Source organism: Myotis yumanensis, unplaced genomic scaffold (genome assembly GCF_028538775.1).
Source record: "Myotis yumanensis isolate MYYU_CA2020_CCGP unplaced genomic scaffold, mMyoYum1.0.hap1 SCAF_7, whole genome shotgun sequence".
In the NCBI taxonomy this organism is placed as follows: Eukaryota; Metazoa; Chordata; class Mammalia; order Chiroptera; family Vespertilionidae; genus Myotis; species Myotis yumanensis.
This window is the reverse complement of record NW_027223758.1, coordinates 32,790,345-32,808,264: the sequence shown is the minus strand read 5'-3', so window position 1 is coordinate 32,808,264 and position 17,920 is coordinate 32,790,345. Positions and strand designations below refer to the sequence as shown.

The window sequence follows — 17,920 nt, the reverse complement described above, 5'->3', positions numbered from 1 at the left end:
TGCTCCTCAACCAATCTTAAGTCATCCCACTTCACATCCCTATAAACTCAATATTAAATTCAAAGTACGTGAGAACTAAGCCATCTATCACATACGGTGTCGGTTGGAGAAGCATACTGCTCAGGCTGTAGGGACATTTCATTTGTTTAAATGTTTTTATTAAAAAAAAATTTAAAGACCTTCATGGCACAACTTCTTCCCAGCACAGTTATGTTTTAGTTATACCAATTACAATACAATTACAACCAATAAATCAAGGGGGAGGGGGGAACTTCTGACTTAAAACTTAAAAAAAAAAAAGGGGGGGGGAGAGGGGGAAGCCCACTTCAAACAAAGTTAAAAAATACTAAAAAACCTTTTAGAGTAATTGCCAACACAACTGTCTTATATTGGCATTCCATCTCCTGCAATCTGATCAATGCAGACACAGGTAGTGCTGAGAAATAAAGTGTCCCAATACAAGGTATACAGATGAGGTAATTTACAACAAAGAAGTTGTTACTCTGTAAACCCTTGCCCCCCCCCCCCCCACCCAATTGGGTCTTTTTTTCATGCTTTTGCAGTGACTCCTTAATTAGCATTTTAAAAAGTTTGTTTCTTTTAAAAGGCTCTTGGGTGGCATTTCAGAGTCCTCTCCATTTACCTTCAGTTTCTTGCAAGGTCTGATGCGTGTTAGGAGGTTCAGCTGTCTGCAGCTCCTCACATCAGCCTCTGCTACACCTAGATTCTCTGAGCTACAAGGGTAGGATGTGAAGTCTTGATTTACAACAACCCTCCTCCCCACCTAAAAAGAAAGAATTTATTAGTCATAGTGTCCTGTTCAAATCACAATCCAGTGCAAACGTAATCACAAATTGCATCTCTGGCACATCCGGTGCTTTTAGCTTCTGCACAAATTCAACATGGTAACCCACACAGCATTCTAGGGCATAAAAGGGTCAAGAACAATAAATATCCACTGTAAGTGGCCACAAGAAAGAAAACCACCTGCCACACAGAGTGTTCTCCCTGTGGTTGAGAAACATTACAAAAGGAGGCTTTAGCTTTCTCTAAAGTTCATCATTATACTCACTAAAGCCATCACCTTGATAAAGTAAGTTACTAGAGCCAATTTGGGTTACAAAGTTAGATAAGTTCATTAGATTCAACTCCTCAAATAATTACATTTATCTATGACGCCCAGATGAAAAAGGCTTATGAATCTATAAAGGTAGGAGAATGGGGAACTAAGATTTTAGGCCTTAAAACATGTTGGAAGAATTTTTCCTAGTCCCCACAAGCAGCTACTGTAATTAAATTAACAGAAGATACAGAGCTGATGGTTTTGCTATTGTGCTTAAAAAACTAGGCTTCCTCAGTGAAGCACCTGATAAACTTAGGTGGTTGGATTACAGTGGAAAATCCACTTTACATACACACAAACACACAAAACTGGCGACTTTTCCATCCCCAATCCCTGCACTGCTGAGACACAAAGTGAATTTTATGGCAAAGGATCCTTAATCCCCAGAGACGCTTTGGCTTGTGGTGCTTTTTTAAGGCCTCTCTGCCCTGCCCGGTACCATGGGTCAAATGAGGGGTGTATAAAAATGGTGGCCTTAGGAAGCCTCCACGGTACAGGGCTGCAGGCCCCTCAGATGTGAACGTGAGACACCCACCCAGCGAGACCTTTACACAGGGAACTTAAATCTAACCTTGATAAATAAAACCAAACGTTTATTTACACCAAAGAATTCCAACACTGGATCTTTCACATATGAAGGACAAAGTATTATCTATATACACACAGCAAAGGGTGGCAGGGCTGTAACAAGAGTTTATAGTTTTCCCACAATTACAGGTCTACCATTTCAGTTTCACTGGAGACAGTGGTTCTGCTCCTACCTCTCAGATACATTTACAAGACTGAGGGGCAGGCCTTCTCACTGAATGGCATGTGAAGAAAGGGGAAAATAGGGAAAGAAGGTGGAAAGCTTAAAATGAAAGTGTGGCCACATCTCCCATTAGCTCTTAAAGCGTTCTTAACATAAAACCTATATAGACAATGTTTTTTTTTCTTTTGTAAAAAGCAATAAATTATACCCAGTAGCTAAATGAATTCAAAATGGCCAAGTCTCCTTCCAACTATAGAGTATGCTGGGAGACGAGAGGGGAGAGGACCAAGGTAAAGAGCCTGGGAGGGAAGGTTACTGAAGTTTTAAACTAAACTTATAAGTGAGTTGGATTTAGGGTCAGGTCAATAAGACATGATTCAGACTGAACAGAAATTTTCAGGACCTGTCAGCACTTTGGGTAGATTTTTCAGCATCTCAATGTAACTATAATTAAGACATATTTCCACTAGATTCACCAGGATAACCCCACTGAAGCACTTTGGGAATAAAGTGATGTAAATGACGAGCAGTACACTGCTTTTATAGGTTGGGTCCTCCCTCCTTCCTTCCCACCTCCCTTGAAGAAGCTACATTTTTGTAATCTCTGGAAAAGAGCATGAGATACAAGCCCCCTGCCCCAAAGTGTGGGATGGTGGGTGAACAATGGCATGGGAAGAAATCTCCACCCAAATGCAGCAGCAGGAATTGAGGCTGGTTTGTCTTTGTTTTTTAGTGATGAGGAACTGAATTTGGAAGGGGAGAAAAAAAATTGTCTGTGAAATATTCCACTTGCAGGTAATTTTTCAGGGAATCCCCTGAGTTATGAAAAGTTCGAGTTAAAAAAAAAGAAAGAAGAAAAAAAAAAGAAAATCAGCCTATTATAATTCTTTTTTTATGACTGAACTACTATAAATCCACAAGCAACGGTTCAGACACGGTGCTTCTTAAGTATTTCACCCTCCCCGCCAGGCGCAAGCTGCATCAAGGAGAGAGTGGACTCCCCCACCTCTGCTCAGGCCTCAGGAGACAGAAGGGGCCTTTATTGCTGAGCGCCAGCAGCAGCCGGAACAGGCATCCCGAGGGGGTTGGCAGCAGCAATCACTGGTGAGCCTGCCAGAGGTCCGAGGGGTGAAGGGGTTGGCACTGAAGAAATCCCTGAAAGAAACAGATGAGGGTAAGTCAGAGACACCAACCATGGACATCTTAGTCACCAGTTTTCCATAGCCCCTATCTCAAAAGTGAAACACAAATAATTCTCTTGGTCTGTTCGATACTTCTATGTCTCTGGATCTATTTTTGTTCATCAGTTTATGTTGTTCATTATATTCCACACACAAAAAAATTCTCTTTATTAAAGGTATCTCCTTTGCCAGATTTTTACAAATTAAACTGATTTCAAATTAAGTCCTCACAAATTAAAATGGCAAGTTCTAATTAATTTAGGAGGTAAAGAAATCCATGCTTGGAGAGTTTAAGCAGTTTGACCAAAGGTAAACAGCTAGTAAAGTTAGCAACTATGCTTGGGTTCCAACCCAGGCCTCTCTATGGCAGCACTGTGCAAATATTCTGTTCTATAACCTGTGCTAAACTAGTGGCCACTAACCACATTTAGCTACTGAGCACTTGAAATGTGGCTAGTGTAACTACGAAACTGTTTTTTTTGTTTTTTAACATTTATTAAATTTTGCTTAATTTAAATAGCCACCTGTGGCTAGTCACCACCATACTGAATAGCAGAGGGCTAGAGTAAAAACTCATGTGCTTATATCACACTGCCAACTAAAATTTCAAAAAAAAGTTATTTTTAGTGGGGAAAGGAGCACTTCCCACCTCTAAGCTAAAACATTATTTGAGGAAGTTCAAAAGAATATACAGTGAATAAATCTCCCCTGCCCTGTCACTATGGCACCATTTCTAGGGTATATCCTTCTAGAAATATTTTATGCATATACATGAACACAATTTTATCAGAATATTCATATGGATACCATATATAGAAATGTGATTATATATTTTTGCCCACTCCTGGTCTTGGACATGGCTCTGCACCTTGCTTATTTTATTTTCACATTATCTTGGAGTTGGAGCTAGAAAAGAACACGAAACACTCATTCTTTTCTCTGGCTGCATAGCATTCCACTGAATGGATGTCCCATAATTTATTTAACAGTTCCCTACTGAGAGCTGTTTTCAATATCTTGCTATTACAAATAAGGCTACGACCTCGGACATGCATCCTTTTGCACATAGGCAAGATTCCCAGGTGATAAATTCTAGAAGGCAGCTAGCTCATTAACAGTAATTCTTTGAGGGTGTCTGAGTAAAGGACCTCACTACAAGTGTACTCACGTGGATCTGCCTATATGTATAATTCTCACAATATGGGCCTATAATTTCTTTAGAATAATTGTGTACTCTATACAAAAACTTGCTCTAAGTCGTAGTGACTCAACAATAAGGAAAAATAATTTCATATATTTACAATTTATTAGGTACATGGTAATTGCTTTGGGGGGGGGGGGGGGAATCAAAGAACCATTCTTTTACTCATATACACCCTGTGTGCAAACCCCACATCTTCTCTCCCCAATTTCTTTTTTTTTTTTTGGTTCCCACACCAGGAGTCGAATCTCCCCAATTTCTTAATCTTGTTTCTGAGGACCATGTCAACTACTGTCACTCTAAACTGTGAGATAAAAGGATCACCTTTTATTTTTCATGGTTTGTTGGGACATTCATGTCCCTCTGACACACTTTGGGGATTCCTAGAAGAGCCTGTTGATAGCCTACTCAAAGTAGTGTCACTGAGGTATGTCAGATGTCAAAAGCATCCTGAAGCCTAGTGGAGAGAGCTGCACAGGTTAGTATATCAATATCAATAAGGTAATCATAAGAGAGAGAAGAGGAGGTTCACAAGAAATCAGGTCACAACAGGGACCAAATCAGGCCACAAAAACACAAATAAGGAAGAATAATTGACTTCTACCGCTTAAAAAAAAGAAAAGAAAAATTCACTAATGAACTGACCTGTCATCATATTGGCGCTGCTGACAGGCGTACTGCCTCCTGGCATGCTAGATGAGCCCATTCGAGCCTGGTCCTTCACAACAGTGTCTAGACAAAGACAAAAATGTTAAGTTCTGTTATGCTTAACGATTACTAATGATCTTAAAGCAGTCACGTTCATGCTTTCAATCTTATTTATATTCCATATAATTCCCAGAAGAACTTAAGGTGGCAACTGCCTTGTCTTCACCATGAATTAGACAAGTAATAGAAAATAGAATTATCTTTCCTGTCAAACTAGTAAAGGCAACCTATAAAATTAAATGGTAGGAAGATGAGGTAATTATCCATGGTAGATCTAATTTAAAACAAAACTGATCCTGTTAGGGTTTAATAAGATAATATAATCTAACCTAGCCTAGAGTGATATATTATCAGAGTGAAATGATCTTACTGCAGCCCACAACTCAACTGGTTAAGCATGGTACCAAATAGGCCAAAGTTATAACTTGTGCAAATTAGTGCTATTACCATAGACTTCAGGTCATTCTGCTTCAGATACAAGAGACTGGGCAACCGCATAATCAGTTCACTATAAAACCACTCCAACACTCCAAGGAATAATCCAATGTTGAAACTAACATCACAGTGGAGATGGAGTGGGTCTAACTGACATTTTCACCCAGGACAGCACAGTTAACTATATCACAAACCTAAGTCAAGGTATTCATACAGTTAAGATTTTGAAGCTTCCTTGGCTCTCCAATAAATTATAACCAGAGACAGGACAGATATAGGGCTATGTATATCTACACTAATAAAAGAGAAACATGGTAATTAGCGTACAACTGCTACCCTTCCCATTGGCTAATCAGCATATCCTTATGCAAATTAACTGTCAGCCAAGATGGCGGCCGGCTTTAGGCTTGGGGCAGTGAGGAGCCAGCCAGCGATCTTCCGCGGCGGGGGCGGCGGCGGCTGCGGCTTTAGGCTTGGGGCGGTGAGGAGCCAGCCAGCCATCGGCTGCGGTGGGAGCAGGGGGTGCCCCGGCCCAGGCCTAAAGCCTCGAGCAGAGGCTTTAGGCTTGGGCCGGGGAGGAGCCAGCCAGTGATCTTCCGCGGCGGCGGCGAGCTGGGGGTGCCCTGGCCCAGGCCTAAAACCTTGGCCTGAGGTTTTAGGCTTGGGTCAGGGAGCAGCCAGCCAGCGATCGGCTGCGGCGGGAGCTGGGGGTGCCCCCGCCCAGGCCTAAAGCCTCGAGCAGAGGCTTTAGGCTTGGGCCGGGGAGGAGCCAGCCAGCGATCTTCCGCGGTGGGGGCGGCGGCGGCTGCGGCTTTAGGCTTGGGGCGGTGAGGAGCCAGCCAGCGATCAGCTGCGGTGGGAGCTGGGGGTGCCCCGGCCCAGGCCTAAAGCCTCGAGCAGAGGCTTTAGGCCTGGGCCGGGGAGGAGCCAGCCAACAGCGATCTTCGGAGGCGGCGAGATGCCCAGGCCTAAAACCTCGGCCTGAGGCTTTAGGCCTGTGTCAGGGAGGAGCCAGCCAGGGATCGTTGATGGCTGCGGTGGCGGGGACCTGGGGGTGCCCCGGCCCAGGCCTAATGCCTGGGCCAGAGGCTTTAGGCCTGGGCCGGGGAGGAGCCAGCCAGTGATCCTTGATGGTGGTGGCGGCCCGAACCCGGGCGCAGCCAGCCAGCGATCCTTGATGGCCACGGTGGCTTGGAGCTGAGGGTGCCCTGGCCCAGGGCTAATGACTCGCCAGAGGCGTTAGGCCTGGGCAGGGGCCAAACCAGCAATTGGTGTGAACTACAGAGGAAACACCTTTTCTGACCTCTGATTGGTTAAGCTCTCTGTATGCCACTGGTAATATTCTTAGTAACTTGGGTAATAAGAGTCCAAAAAGTGATCTAGGGTTTTTTTTACCACACTCCTGGAGAAAAAAATGAAGGTCTGCTGCTGGAGGGTTAAGAAATGTCATATCCTGTCCTAGCCAGTTTGGCTCAGTGGATAATGCCTCGGCCTGCCCAATGCAGATTCTGGGTTCAATTCTGACCAAGGGCATGTACCTAGGTTGCACGTTCCTCCCTGGCTCCGGCCCAGGTCAGGGCTCATGCAGGAGGCAACCAATCAAAGTGTTCCTCTCACTTTGATGTTTCTCTCTGTCTTTCCCTTTCTTTTCCACATTCTCTAAAAATCAATGGAAACATATCCCCAGGTGAGGATAAAGAAAGAAAGAAATGTCATGTCCTATGAAAGACACTTCTTGAAAATGCCTAAAGAAAGTTGTCATTTTTTCATGGTAAAGGGACTGGAGTCCGTGTTGATGAAAACACCTTGGTGGCTGCGGTGACTGGCAGTGGCTGCAGCAGAGGGGTGATGGGGCTGTTGCCTTCCCCTGATCAGCCCGGTCACCTTCCACAAAGGGAGGCCAGACTGTGGCTTAGGCCCGCTCCCCAAGGGGAGCAGGGAGCAGGTAGTAGGACATCCCCTAGGGCTCCCAGTATGTGATAGGGGGCAAGCTGGGCTGAGGAAACCCCCTCCCCAGTGCACAAATTTTTGTGCACCGGGCCCCTAGTATATATATAAAAGCCTAAGCAACCATCCAACAGTCCAACCAGTAGCTATGACGTGCACTGACCACCAGGGGGCAGATGCTCAATGCAGGAGCTGCAAGCTGTGGTGACTTGGCAGCTCGGCTCTAGAGTGACACACCTGGAACCAGAGAGGATGGAGCCTGATTCTGGGGTTCGTCACCAGAGAACCGTCCTCTCGCAATCTGGGACCCCTCAGGGGATGTTGGAGAGCCGATCCCCACAGGCCAGGTGGAGGGACCCCACCCGCTGGTGCAGGAATCCATGCACTGGGCCTCTAGTTCATTATTAGCTAACCTCTGAGAAGTGTCACTAACACAGTAAGAAAAGCAGTTTTTTTAAGGAACAATCATGTATTAAGTACTATCAGACAAGAATCCTTCCAACAATTCTGTAAGACAGTTGCCATCACTGTCCTCATTTGAAGAAACCAAGGCTCACTGTGGGTGAAATAACTTTGCCACAGGCTAAGCAGAGCTGGGATTCCAACTCTCTTCTGGCGGGACCATGGGTCCACAGTTTTCTTCACAGCATATATTTTCCCTTGTCTTGTACAGTCTGCTGGGCAGGCCTGCACAGGCTCTATGGATTGAACAGTTGGACTCACAGAAATAGGGGTGTTCCATGGCTTCTCTTGCAGTGAGCCGTGACTGGTGGTCATATCGCAGGAGCTTGTCCAGGAAATCCAAGGCCTCAGGGCTGACAAGGTGCTGGTTTTCACTGTGGACAAAGCGTTCCCATCGCTTACGGGAGTGTCTGCAGAGCCAAAAGGGATAATAAGAAATGAACAAGGGGCAGAGAAGCCCAACATTTATTTCACTCCTAAATTTTCCTTAGTGACTAGGAGCCCAGCCACTAGCAAAAAGAAATCAAAACTCAAGAGAGCAGTTTTATAATACTGTCACTGGGGAGACAACCAAGCTAACTGGAGAGACTGAAAACAGCAGTGTTGCACAAAAGAGAAATCTGGGTGCTCACAATTTTATAAACCATAATTCATGTTCCTTTACAATACTGAATACTTCTGCACAGCAAGGAGGGTCAGGTGGCTAGTCTCACCAGGCCTCTTTCCCATCCATCCCCTCACACATTCCTGGCATCTCTGCCTTTGCATCAGGAAAGTCCACCTCCTGGTAAGTGGTGAATGATTTTGTATTGTGCCTAGCCACTATTTTCAGAGTCTGTTCATTGTCTGTCTGCACATCAGTCTAGAAACATACATTTCCTATTACTATTTATTTCTCTTGCAATGGTTCTCAACCTTCTGGCCCTTTAAATACAGTTCCTCATGTTGTGACCCAACCATAAAATTATTTTCGTTGCTACTTCATAACTGTAATGTTGCTACTGTTATGAATCGTAATGTAAATATCTGATATGCAGGATGGTCTTAGGCAACCCCTGTGAAAGGGTCGTTCGACCGCCAAAGGGGTCGCGACCCACAGGTTGAGAACCGCTGTAGAGGGTTTTGTCATTTGGAGAAGCTAAGTCAACTATAGCCCTTCTATTAGAATCTACATTTCATTACTTTTACAGGAATCCTCTGACAGTAATCTCCACACCTGTCCTGTAAGTGAATTTGGGAAAACTGCCAGTGATTTTATCACAGAATCACCCAAGCAGCACCCTGTAGTACAGGACCAGTGATGCTTTAGCAGTGCTGGCAAAGAGGATGTAACTGTTTTTTTTAAATAGTTTTAAAGAAATATATTTTATTGGTTTTTAGAGAGAGAAAGTGAGAGGGAGAGAAACATCAATGTGAGAACAAAACATCGATCAGCTGCCTCCTGCACGCCCCCCACCGGGGAATCAAGCCTGCAATCTGGTATGTGCCCTGACCAGTAATCAAACCGGCAACCTTTCAGTGCACAGGATGACGCCAAACCAACTGAGCCACACTGGCCAGGGTCATAACTATTTTTTGATGCATAGATTTTGTTTTATGACTCACCTGCCCAAGATATCATTGAAACGTGGATCTAATTCAATGTTGTATTTGTCAATATAGTCATATAAATCTTCTGTCCCCAGAACCTTGGCTATCCTCACCAACTAGGATTGAAGAAAGACAAAAACCCACACAACAATCATGTTACAAGATTAAATCAACAAACAGCCATGATTGGATTAACAGCAAGGGATCATCGTGGCTACAAGGTATGAACATACACTCAATTTACTTCAGATTTCTGTGTATCGTAGGGATAATTTCCACACAAAATTCTCTAAATCAGAACTCAATGTGATGGTGTAAAAAAAGAAAAAACAAACAATGATATAACCTGGTTCCTTTCCCTTGAAACGTCTCCCAGATGAAGTCTTATGTTTTTACCCTGACAACCCAGCTAAGGGTGTCACTTCTTTTGGGAAATTCCCCTTGTACACTCAGACCACTCACTTCCACAACTGCCTTTTGTACCTTGTCTACGTTTCTATTCTGACATTTATAACTGTAACTTATTTCCTTGTATGTTTGATTCCCTTACTAGACTATGAACTATTTGAGAGGCTGGACTAATCTTTTTCCTCAGTACTTTTAAAAATATGTTTTTATTGACTTTTTGTAGAAAGAGGAAGGGGAAGGGAGAGATAGAAACACCGATGAGAGAAACATTATTGATCAGCTGCCTCTTGCATGCCCCTGGGTTTGGATTGAGCCCCAAATCCAGCATGTGCCCTGACTGGAAATTGAATCAGTGACCTCTTAGTGCCTGGATGGACGCTCAACCACTCAGCCACACAGGCCAGGGCTAAACTAAACTTAAAAAAAAAAAAAGAAAAAAAGAAAGAAAGAAAAGAAAGCCCTAACTGGTTTGGCTTAGTGGATAGAGCGTCAGCCTGCGGACTCAAGGGTCCCAGGTTCGATTCCGGTGAAGGACATATACCTTGGTTGCGGGCACATCCCCAGTAGGGAGTGTGCAGGAGGTAGCTGATCGATGTTTCTAACTCTCTATCCCTCTCCCTTCCACTCTGTGAAAATCAATAAAATATATTAAAAAAGAAAAAAGAAAGAAGTCTTCCCCAACCCTGCATGGCGCCTCATAAAGACTTGTTGATTTTAACTGATCTTCAAGGGGAAGTGGAGCTAGTTTAAAAAACATCATCTATATTTCTACTGACATACACCAACTCAATCCATATAGAGATACAAAAGGAGCCCTAGCTGGTTTGGCTCAGTGAATAGAGCGTCGGCCTGTGGACCAAAGGGTCCCAGGTTCAATTCCAGTCAAGGGCACATACCCAGGGTTGCAGGTTCGGCCCCCAGTGGGGGGCGTGCAGGAGGCAGCCAATCAATGATTCTCTCTCATCATTAACGTTTCTATCTCTCCCCCTCTCTCTTCCTCTCTGAAATCAGTAAAAATATATTAAAAAAGAGACAAAAGGATCATAGAAATACCATATATAAATCAACATGTTGAAGAAAATATTCCCAACTTTAGTGAAAACTCACATTAAAGGATTCTAAGGTAATGTCCATTTTACATGTATAATTTACAATGAAACAAGCAAACAAATCAAAAGACTAGGGGAAAAACTCAGTGATTTCAAAAGGCTAGAGTGAACGGTAGCTCCCAAAACACCAATATGAGAATCAATGTTGGGCTGACTGAATAAGCCTTGAATTGAAAATTATTCTAGGGTCTCACTCTAAAAGATTGGGATGGGCATCTATATTTTAGCAAAATCCACCAGTTTCTACTAAGTAGCTAGATCTCATCATCACTAGGTTAGCCCAGTAAGTTGCCTAATGAGAACAACATGTATCACCTGATCATAATTGTCATGTCCATGAAAAAATGGCTCCTTCCGAAAAATCATACTTGCCAGCATACAGCCCAAACTCCACATATCCAAACTATAATCGTACATCTGCATTGAAGTTAAAAAAAAAAAGTAAGTTATAAATGAAATGATAAGAATAAATTATCTTGTACTTTCCAAATAAAAAATTACTATTTAAAAAAATTCACTCCACTAAAATGTCCAAAAACCAATAACATCTTCATATACATTCTTCAATTTTTCTTCTATGCATTTCCCCCCATTTTAAAACAATCTGTACATATTACCTTGAATTACCATTTTCACTCACATAAAAACATCTCAAGTTGTTAGCCTCTGGAAACCATTTAATGTGTAACATTATTTTATTGCATAAATGTTTCAGAATTTAATCTTTAATTTCCCTATAATAGGATAATGTTTTGTTTAATAATACAAATAATTATAAATAATATCATAAAGAATATTTTTGGCCCTGGTCATGTTGCTCAGTTGGTTATAGCATCATCCTGATATGCCAAGGTTGTGGGTTCAATCCCCAGTCAGGGCACATATAAGAATCAATCACTGAGTGCATGAATAAGTGGAACAAAAATCAGTATTTCTCAAAAAAAAGCAATACTTTTTTTTTTAAAAGAAATATTTTTATGCACAAAATGTTCAAACTCAGGGTTATATCCTCAGGATCCTAGAAAAATAATTTCTAGGACAGTTTTAACTTTTTTTTTTTTTAAATATACATATATTTTATTGATTTTTTACAGAGAGGAAGGGAGAGGGATAGAGTCAGAAACATCGATGAGAGAGAAACACCGATCAGCTGCCTCCTGCACACTCCCCACTGGGGATGTGCCCGAAACCAAGGTACATGCCCTTGACCGGAATCGAACCTGGGACCCTTCACTCCTCAGGCTGGCGCTCTATCCACTGAGCCAAACCGGCCAGGGCCAGTCTTACTTTTTAAAGTATCTGAAAACATCTGGGAGGACTGGGCATGAAAGGTACTACCAAGGATTTTGTTTCTGTGAGAAGAGGGCTTTTTTAGTAAAGGGAAGGTCTTTATATATAGAACTAGAGGCCTGGTGCACGAATTTGTACACAGGCGGGGTCCAGCTGGCCCGCCCGGATTGGGGCCGATCAGGGGTGGGGCCGGCAAATTGCGGCTCGCGAGCTACATGCGGCTCTTTGGCCCCTTGAATGTGGCTCTTTCACAAAACACCACGTGCGGGCGCGCACGTACAATGCGATTGAAACTTTGCGGCACATACGCAGAAGTCGGTATTTTGTGGAAGAGCCACACTCAAGGGGCCAAAGAGCCGCATGTGGCTCGAGAGCCAATTTGCCAACTACTGGAAGGGGCCGCAGGTGGTTGGCCAGCTGGCCCCACTCCCTCTCAGGCCGGTTGGCCAGCTGCAGTGGGCATCATAGCTACCGGTGGTTCCAGTCATTCTGGTGTTCTGGTTGCTGGGTTTTTATATGTATACTAGAGGCCTGGTGCACAAAAAATTGTGCACTCGGGGGGTCCCTCAGCCCGGCCTGTGCCCTCTCACAGTCTGGGACCCCTCAGGGGATGACCACCTGCTGGCTTAGGCCCGCTCCCTGGAGGATTGGGCCTAAGCTAGCAGTCAGACATCCCTCTGGCAGCTCGGGAGCCCTCGGGGGATGTCCACTTGCCAGCGGGGAGCAGGCCTAAGCTGCAGTCGGACATCCTTAGCGCTGCTGAGGAGGCAGGAGAGGCTCCCACCACCACCGCTGTACTGGCAGCCGTCAGCCTGGCTTGCAGCTGAGCAGAGCTCCCCCTGTGGGAGCGCACTGACCACCAGGGGGCAGCTCCTGCATTGAGCATCTGCACCCTGGTGGTCAGTGTGTGTCATAGTGACCGGTGATTCCCAGTCGCTCTGCTGTTAGGGTCAATTTGCATATTACACTTTTATTATATAGGACAGAGGCCTGATGCATGGGTGGGGGCCGGCTGGTTTGCCCTGAAGGGTGTCCTGGATCAGGGTGGGGGTCCCATTGGGGTGCCTGGCCAGCCTGGGTGAGGGGCTGATGGCTGTTTGTAGGCTGGCCACAGCCCCTTCAGGGTAGGGACTCCCCCTGGGGTCCCTGGCCAGCCTGGGTGAGGGGCTGATGTCTGTATGCAGACTGGCCACGGCCCCCAGCCACCCAACCTCCCAGTGGAGGCTGGCTGGAAGCATGTATCTGGGCTTTATTTATCTTCTATAATTGAAACTTTGTTGCCATGAGCGGAGGCCACAGCCGGCTCAGGGCAGGTGGGAAGCTTGGCTTCCTCTATCACCCAGGCAACCAAGCCTCCTGCTTGCTCCAGCTCCGTGGCTGCTGGCCGCCATCTTGGTTGGATTAATTTGCATATAGTCGTTCTGATTGGCTGGTGGGCGTGGCTTGGGGAGCACAGTAAAGGTATGGCCAATTAGCATCTTTGTCTTTTATTAGTGTAGATAGATACAATTTATGAAAATCTTGAGAGCACTTTTTAGTTTAGTCCTTAGGTTGGTTAAACCTATTCTCAATTCATATTTTACATTTATATAAAAGGGACAGCCATGGACATGTATAAGTAACCTACTCAAAATGACAGCTTTTGCAAATTATGTACAAAATAAGCATAGAACAGAAACTTTGTTAATTCTCACTTGAGGATTTTTTTTCCATTTCAGAGAGAGTGGAAGGGAGGGAGGGGCGGAGAAAAAGAGAGACACACACACACACACACACTGATTAGTTGCCTCCTGCACTTGCCTTGACCTGGGCTAGGGATCAAACCTGCAACCCAGGTAAGTGCCCTTGACCAGGAATCAAACATGCCACCTTTTCGTTTGGGGCTGACGCTATAATTACTGAGCGACACTGACCAGAGCTAAGGCAGAAATTTTATTTGGGGTTCTCTTCTCACCTGATAGTCTACAAGTAGCTCAGGACCTTTGAAGTATCGAGAAGCAACTCGGACATTATATTCTTGGCCAGGATGGTAAAACTCAGCTAAACCCCAGTCTATTAGCCGTAGCTGAAAGAAAAAAAAGAGAATAAATCATAAGCAATTTTATCTTCCAAGCTATTCCATACATTGCAGTGGTTCTCAACCTGTGGGCTGCAAACAATGAAAATACATCCTGCATATCAGATATTTACATTACGATTCATAACAGTAGCGAAATTACAGTTATGAAGTAGCAACGAAAACAATTTTATGGTTGGGGGTAACCACAACACGAGGAACTGTATTAAAGGGTCGCGGCATTAGGAAAGTTGAGAACCACTGCTACATTGCCTTTAGGGTACTTTTAAAAACTAGAGGCCCGGTGAACAACATTCATGCATAGGTGCGGTCCCTAGGCCTGGCTGGCGATTGAAGTGCGAGGGTCTGGCGTGGAAGGGCAGGTCCCAGCTGACCTTTCGGTCCTGGGCAGCACCTGGGCCACCAGGCCCCTGTGCGCCCACCTCAACCTGAGTCACGGTGCCCAAGTCCCTACACGAAGATGCAGTGAGCATGCCCAGACGCTGTGGGCCGGGGCGCAGCGTGGGCATCTGGGCCGCCCAGTGGTGCCACACAGAAGCTGGGTGGGCAGTGCGCTCCCCTCTGGCCGGCCTCGCAGACTGGCTCCTGCGCAAACCCATGGGGAGCCTGATTGGCCTCTGCAGCCCGGCTCACCAGGAAGAGGCTACTCGGGTGCAGGGCGGGCTTCTCATGGGTGCCCAGAACCTGAGTGCGGGGACTTCCCCGGTGCCCGAGCCCTGGCATCCCAGGGGAGCGTAGCAGTGGGAGTTCAAGCAAGCTTAGCGAACACCCCGCATTCTCACTGCACCTCTGTCAACCCTGCCCCCAGGTAGCTGGCGAGAGGTCTAAGCCCCCCGCCCAGGTGCCACAGAAGGTTGGTTGCTGACACCCACCCCCCAGTTCCCTGTCTCAACCCAGGGCCCTGCCCTGATTGGGTGATGGGGGCCTGCGGCAGCTCCTGTGTTAAGCATCTGCCCCTTGGTGGTCAGTGCACGTCATTGTGACGGGTTGTTCCATCGTAACGGCCAGTTAGGCTTTTATATACATAGACGAGAGGCCCTGTGCACGAAATTTGTGCACTTGGGGGGTGGGGTCGTCCCTCAGCCCGGCCTGCACCCTCTCACGGTCCGGGAGCCCTTGGGGGATGTCCGACTCATGTGAGTCAGACATCCTTAGCACTGCCGCGGAGGCGGGAGAGGTCTTGCCACTGCCGCTGCACTCACCAGCCATGAGCCCGGCTTCTGGCTGAGTGGTGCTCCCCTTGTGAGAATGCACTGCCCACCAGGGGGCAGCTCTTGAATTGAGCGTCTGCCCCCTGGTGGTCAGTAAGCATCATAGTGATTGGTCAATCGCCGTTGGGTCAATTTACATATTAGCCTTTTATTATATACGAAGATACCAGCCATGTAACTTTAAATTAAAACCCCTTCAGTGACTACCTATTATACGGGGGGTGGGTGGAAGGGGGAACATCAAAAGTAGATTTACAGTTTTCATATGGAAAAATATAATACAAGAATAAATAATACAGGAATAAACTGTGATTCAGATACCCACAACTGTAAACCTAGTTTTGCCAACCCCTGTATTTAAGATGAAAATCGAACTTTTTGGAAAACCCTGTTTAGCTTGACAGATAGTTCTCATGACTTAATTCTTGTGCTCCAGGGAGACCCACTGAAAGACAATTTCATTTTGTGGCTTCTGCAAATGTCTTAAACTGCTCAGCTGAGGAGAATGTCTAGGCTTTTCCTAGACTCCTATTGGTTAAGTTAGGTCCTCACTGAAGTCTTTTCTAATTATCAAGTACAACCAACCATTGCCTTTAGTCCCTCCCTAAACCTCAGATATACTGCTTTAATAGAACCCACAAATCTTTAAAAATATTTTACTTTATTTTTTTGGGGGGCGCGGGGAGGGGGGAGAAAAAGTGGGAGAGAAGGGGAGGGAGAAATTTGTTTTCCACTTATTTATGCATTCATTGGTTGCTTCTTTTATGTGCTATGACTGGGGATCAAACCCGCAACCTTGACACATCAGGATGATGCTCTAACATCAGTGGTCGGCCAACTCATTAGTCAACAGAGCCAAATATCAACAGTAAGTACAACGATTGAAATTTCTTTTGAGAGCCAAATTTTTTAAACTTAAACTAGTGAATGAAGTAAGAGAAAAGCCGCACAAAATGGCCTTTTACCAAAATGTATCCTGAAAGTGGAAAAAGTACTAGCACAGTCAAGAGGCAATCTTATATTCCCATTGTGTAAAACATAAGCATGATTTGAATTGTGGGTACTAGAGTGTGACTAATTTGTCACTGTTAACTAGGTACAGTGTCTTCATTGTTTTGGTGAACAAAGGGAATTACAACAAAAGATATGAAAGTATATATATTTTTAAAAAATATATATTTTATTGATTTTTTTTTTTTTAACAGAGAGGAAGGGAGAGAGATAGAGAGTTAGAAACATCGATGAGAGAGAAACATCAATCAGCTGCCTCCTACACGCCCCGTACTGGGGATGTGCCCGCAACCGAGGTACATGCCTGTGACCGGGAATCGAACCTGGGACCCTTCAGTCCGCAGGCCGACGCTCTATCCACTGAGCCAAGCCAGTCAGGGCGAAAGTATAATTATTTTTACAGTCTTTCTCTCCAACCCCTTAAAAAAAGTGCTTCAGAGCTATCCCCGAGCTTCTTCTTCTTCTTTTTTTTTTTTAAGCAACAAGTACTCCCAGATGAGTATTTCTAGCCCCATGGCTTCACACACAGCATATCAGCATTTCTTACTTATACTCTCTAGCTCAGCAGTCACCAACTGGTGGTCCACAGACCACTCATGAGGTCTGAAAGGTTGGTGACCGCTCCTCTAGCCCATGTTTTCTACCAGCCATCTCTGCCTCTCTGATCACCTAGCAAACATCTCAGAGCTAAACCTAATCATTCCCTTTCTCCCACAGCCTCTGCCTTGTCAGTTAAAGGTAATTCCATTCACCCTATCATTCAGGCCAAAAACACTTCACCCTGGACTCTTGTCTCCCTTACACTCAACATCTATCTAATCTGTCAACAAATCTTGTTGGATCATATTCTGACCATCATCATCACTTCCACTGCTACTGCCCTGGTTCATGCCACCACCATCTCTTGTCTGATGTACTGAAGTAGCCTCTTCTCCTAACTTGTCAAGCTGCTTTCACTCTTGCCCTCTATTCTCTACACAGCAACCAGAATGATCCCTTTTATTATTTTTTTAAAAGTATATCTATTTTTAAAAATATATATTTTATTGATTTTTCACAGAGAGGAAGGGAAAGGGATAGAGAGTTAGAAACATCAATGAGAGAGAAACATCGATCAGCTGCCTCCTGCACGCCTCCCACTGGGGATGTGCCTGCAACCAAGGTACATGCCCTTGACTGGAATCGAACCTGGGACCCTTCAGTCCGCAGGCTGACGATCTATCCACTGAGCCAAACTGGTTAGGGCTAGAAGTATATCTTTATTGATTTCAGAGAGGATGGGAGAGGGAGAGATAAGAAACATCGATGAGAGAGAATCATTGATTGGCTGCCTCCTGCACACCCCTTACTGGGGATCGAGCCCACAACCTGGGCATATGCCCTTGGCCAGAATTGAACCTGGGACCCTTCAGTCCA

The 17,920-nt window shown here is 45.0% G+C and overlaps 1 protein-coding gene across 4 annotated transcripts in view; it reads right to left on the bottom strand.

Moving 5' to 3' along the window:
- Positions 1-17,920, bottom strand: part of CSNK2A1 (casein kinase 2 alpha 1) — an 80,447-nt gene that overhangs the window by 17,568 nt on the left and 44,959 nt on the right. For 3 of the 4 annotated variants that reach the window (XM_070420089.1, XM_070420088.1, XM_070420091.1), the window contains 6 exons: positions 14,160-14,270; positions 11,231-11,332; positions 9,414-9,514; positions 8,070-8,218; positions 4,902-4,988; positions 133-3,029 (listed from right to left, as the gene is read on the bottom strand). In XM_070420089.1, coding sequence (XP_070276190.1) covers positions 2,914-3,029; positions 4,902-4,988; positions 8,070-8,218; positions 9,414-9,514; positions 11,231-11,332; positions 14,160-14,270 — 666 coding nt within the window. In that variant the 3' untranslated portion in view covers positions 133-2,913. Of the gene's footprint in view, positions 1-132; positions 3,030-4,901; positions 4,989-8,069; positions 8,219-9,413; positions 9,515-11,230; positions 11,333-14,159; positions 14,271-17,920 lie in introns of those variants that run through there. The other variant, XM_070420090.1, reaches the window with a different exon arrangement.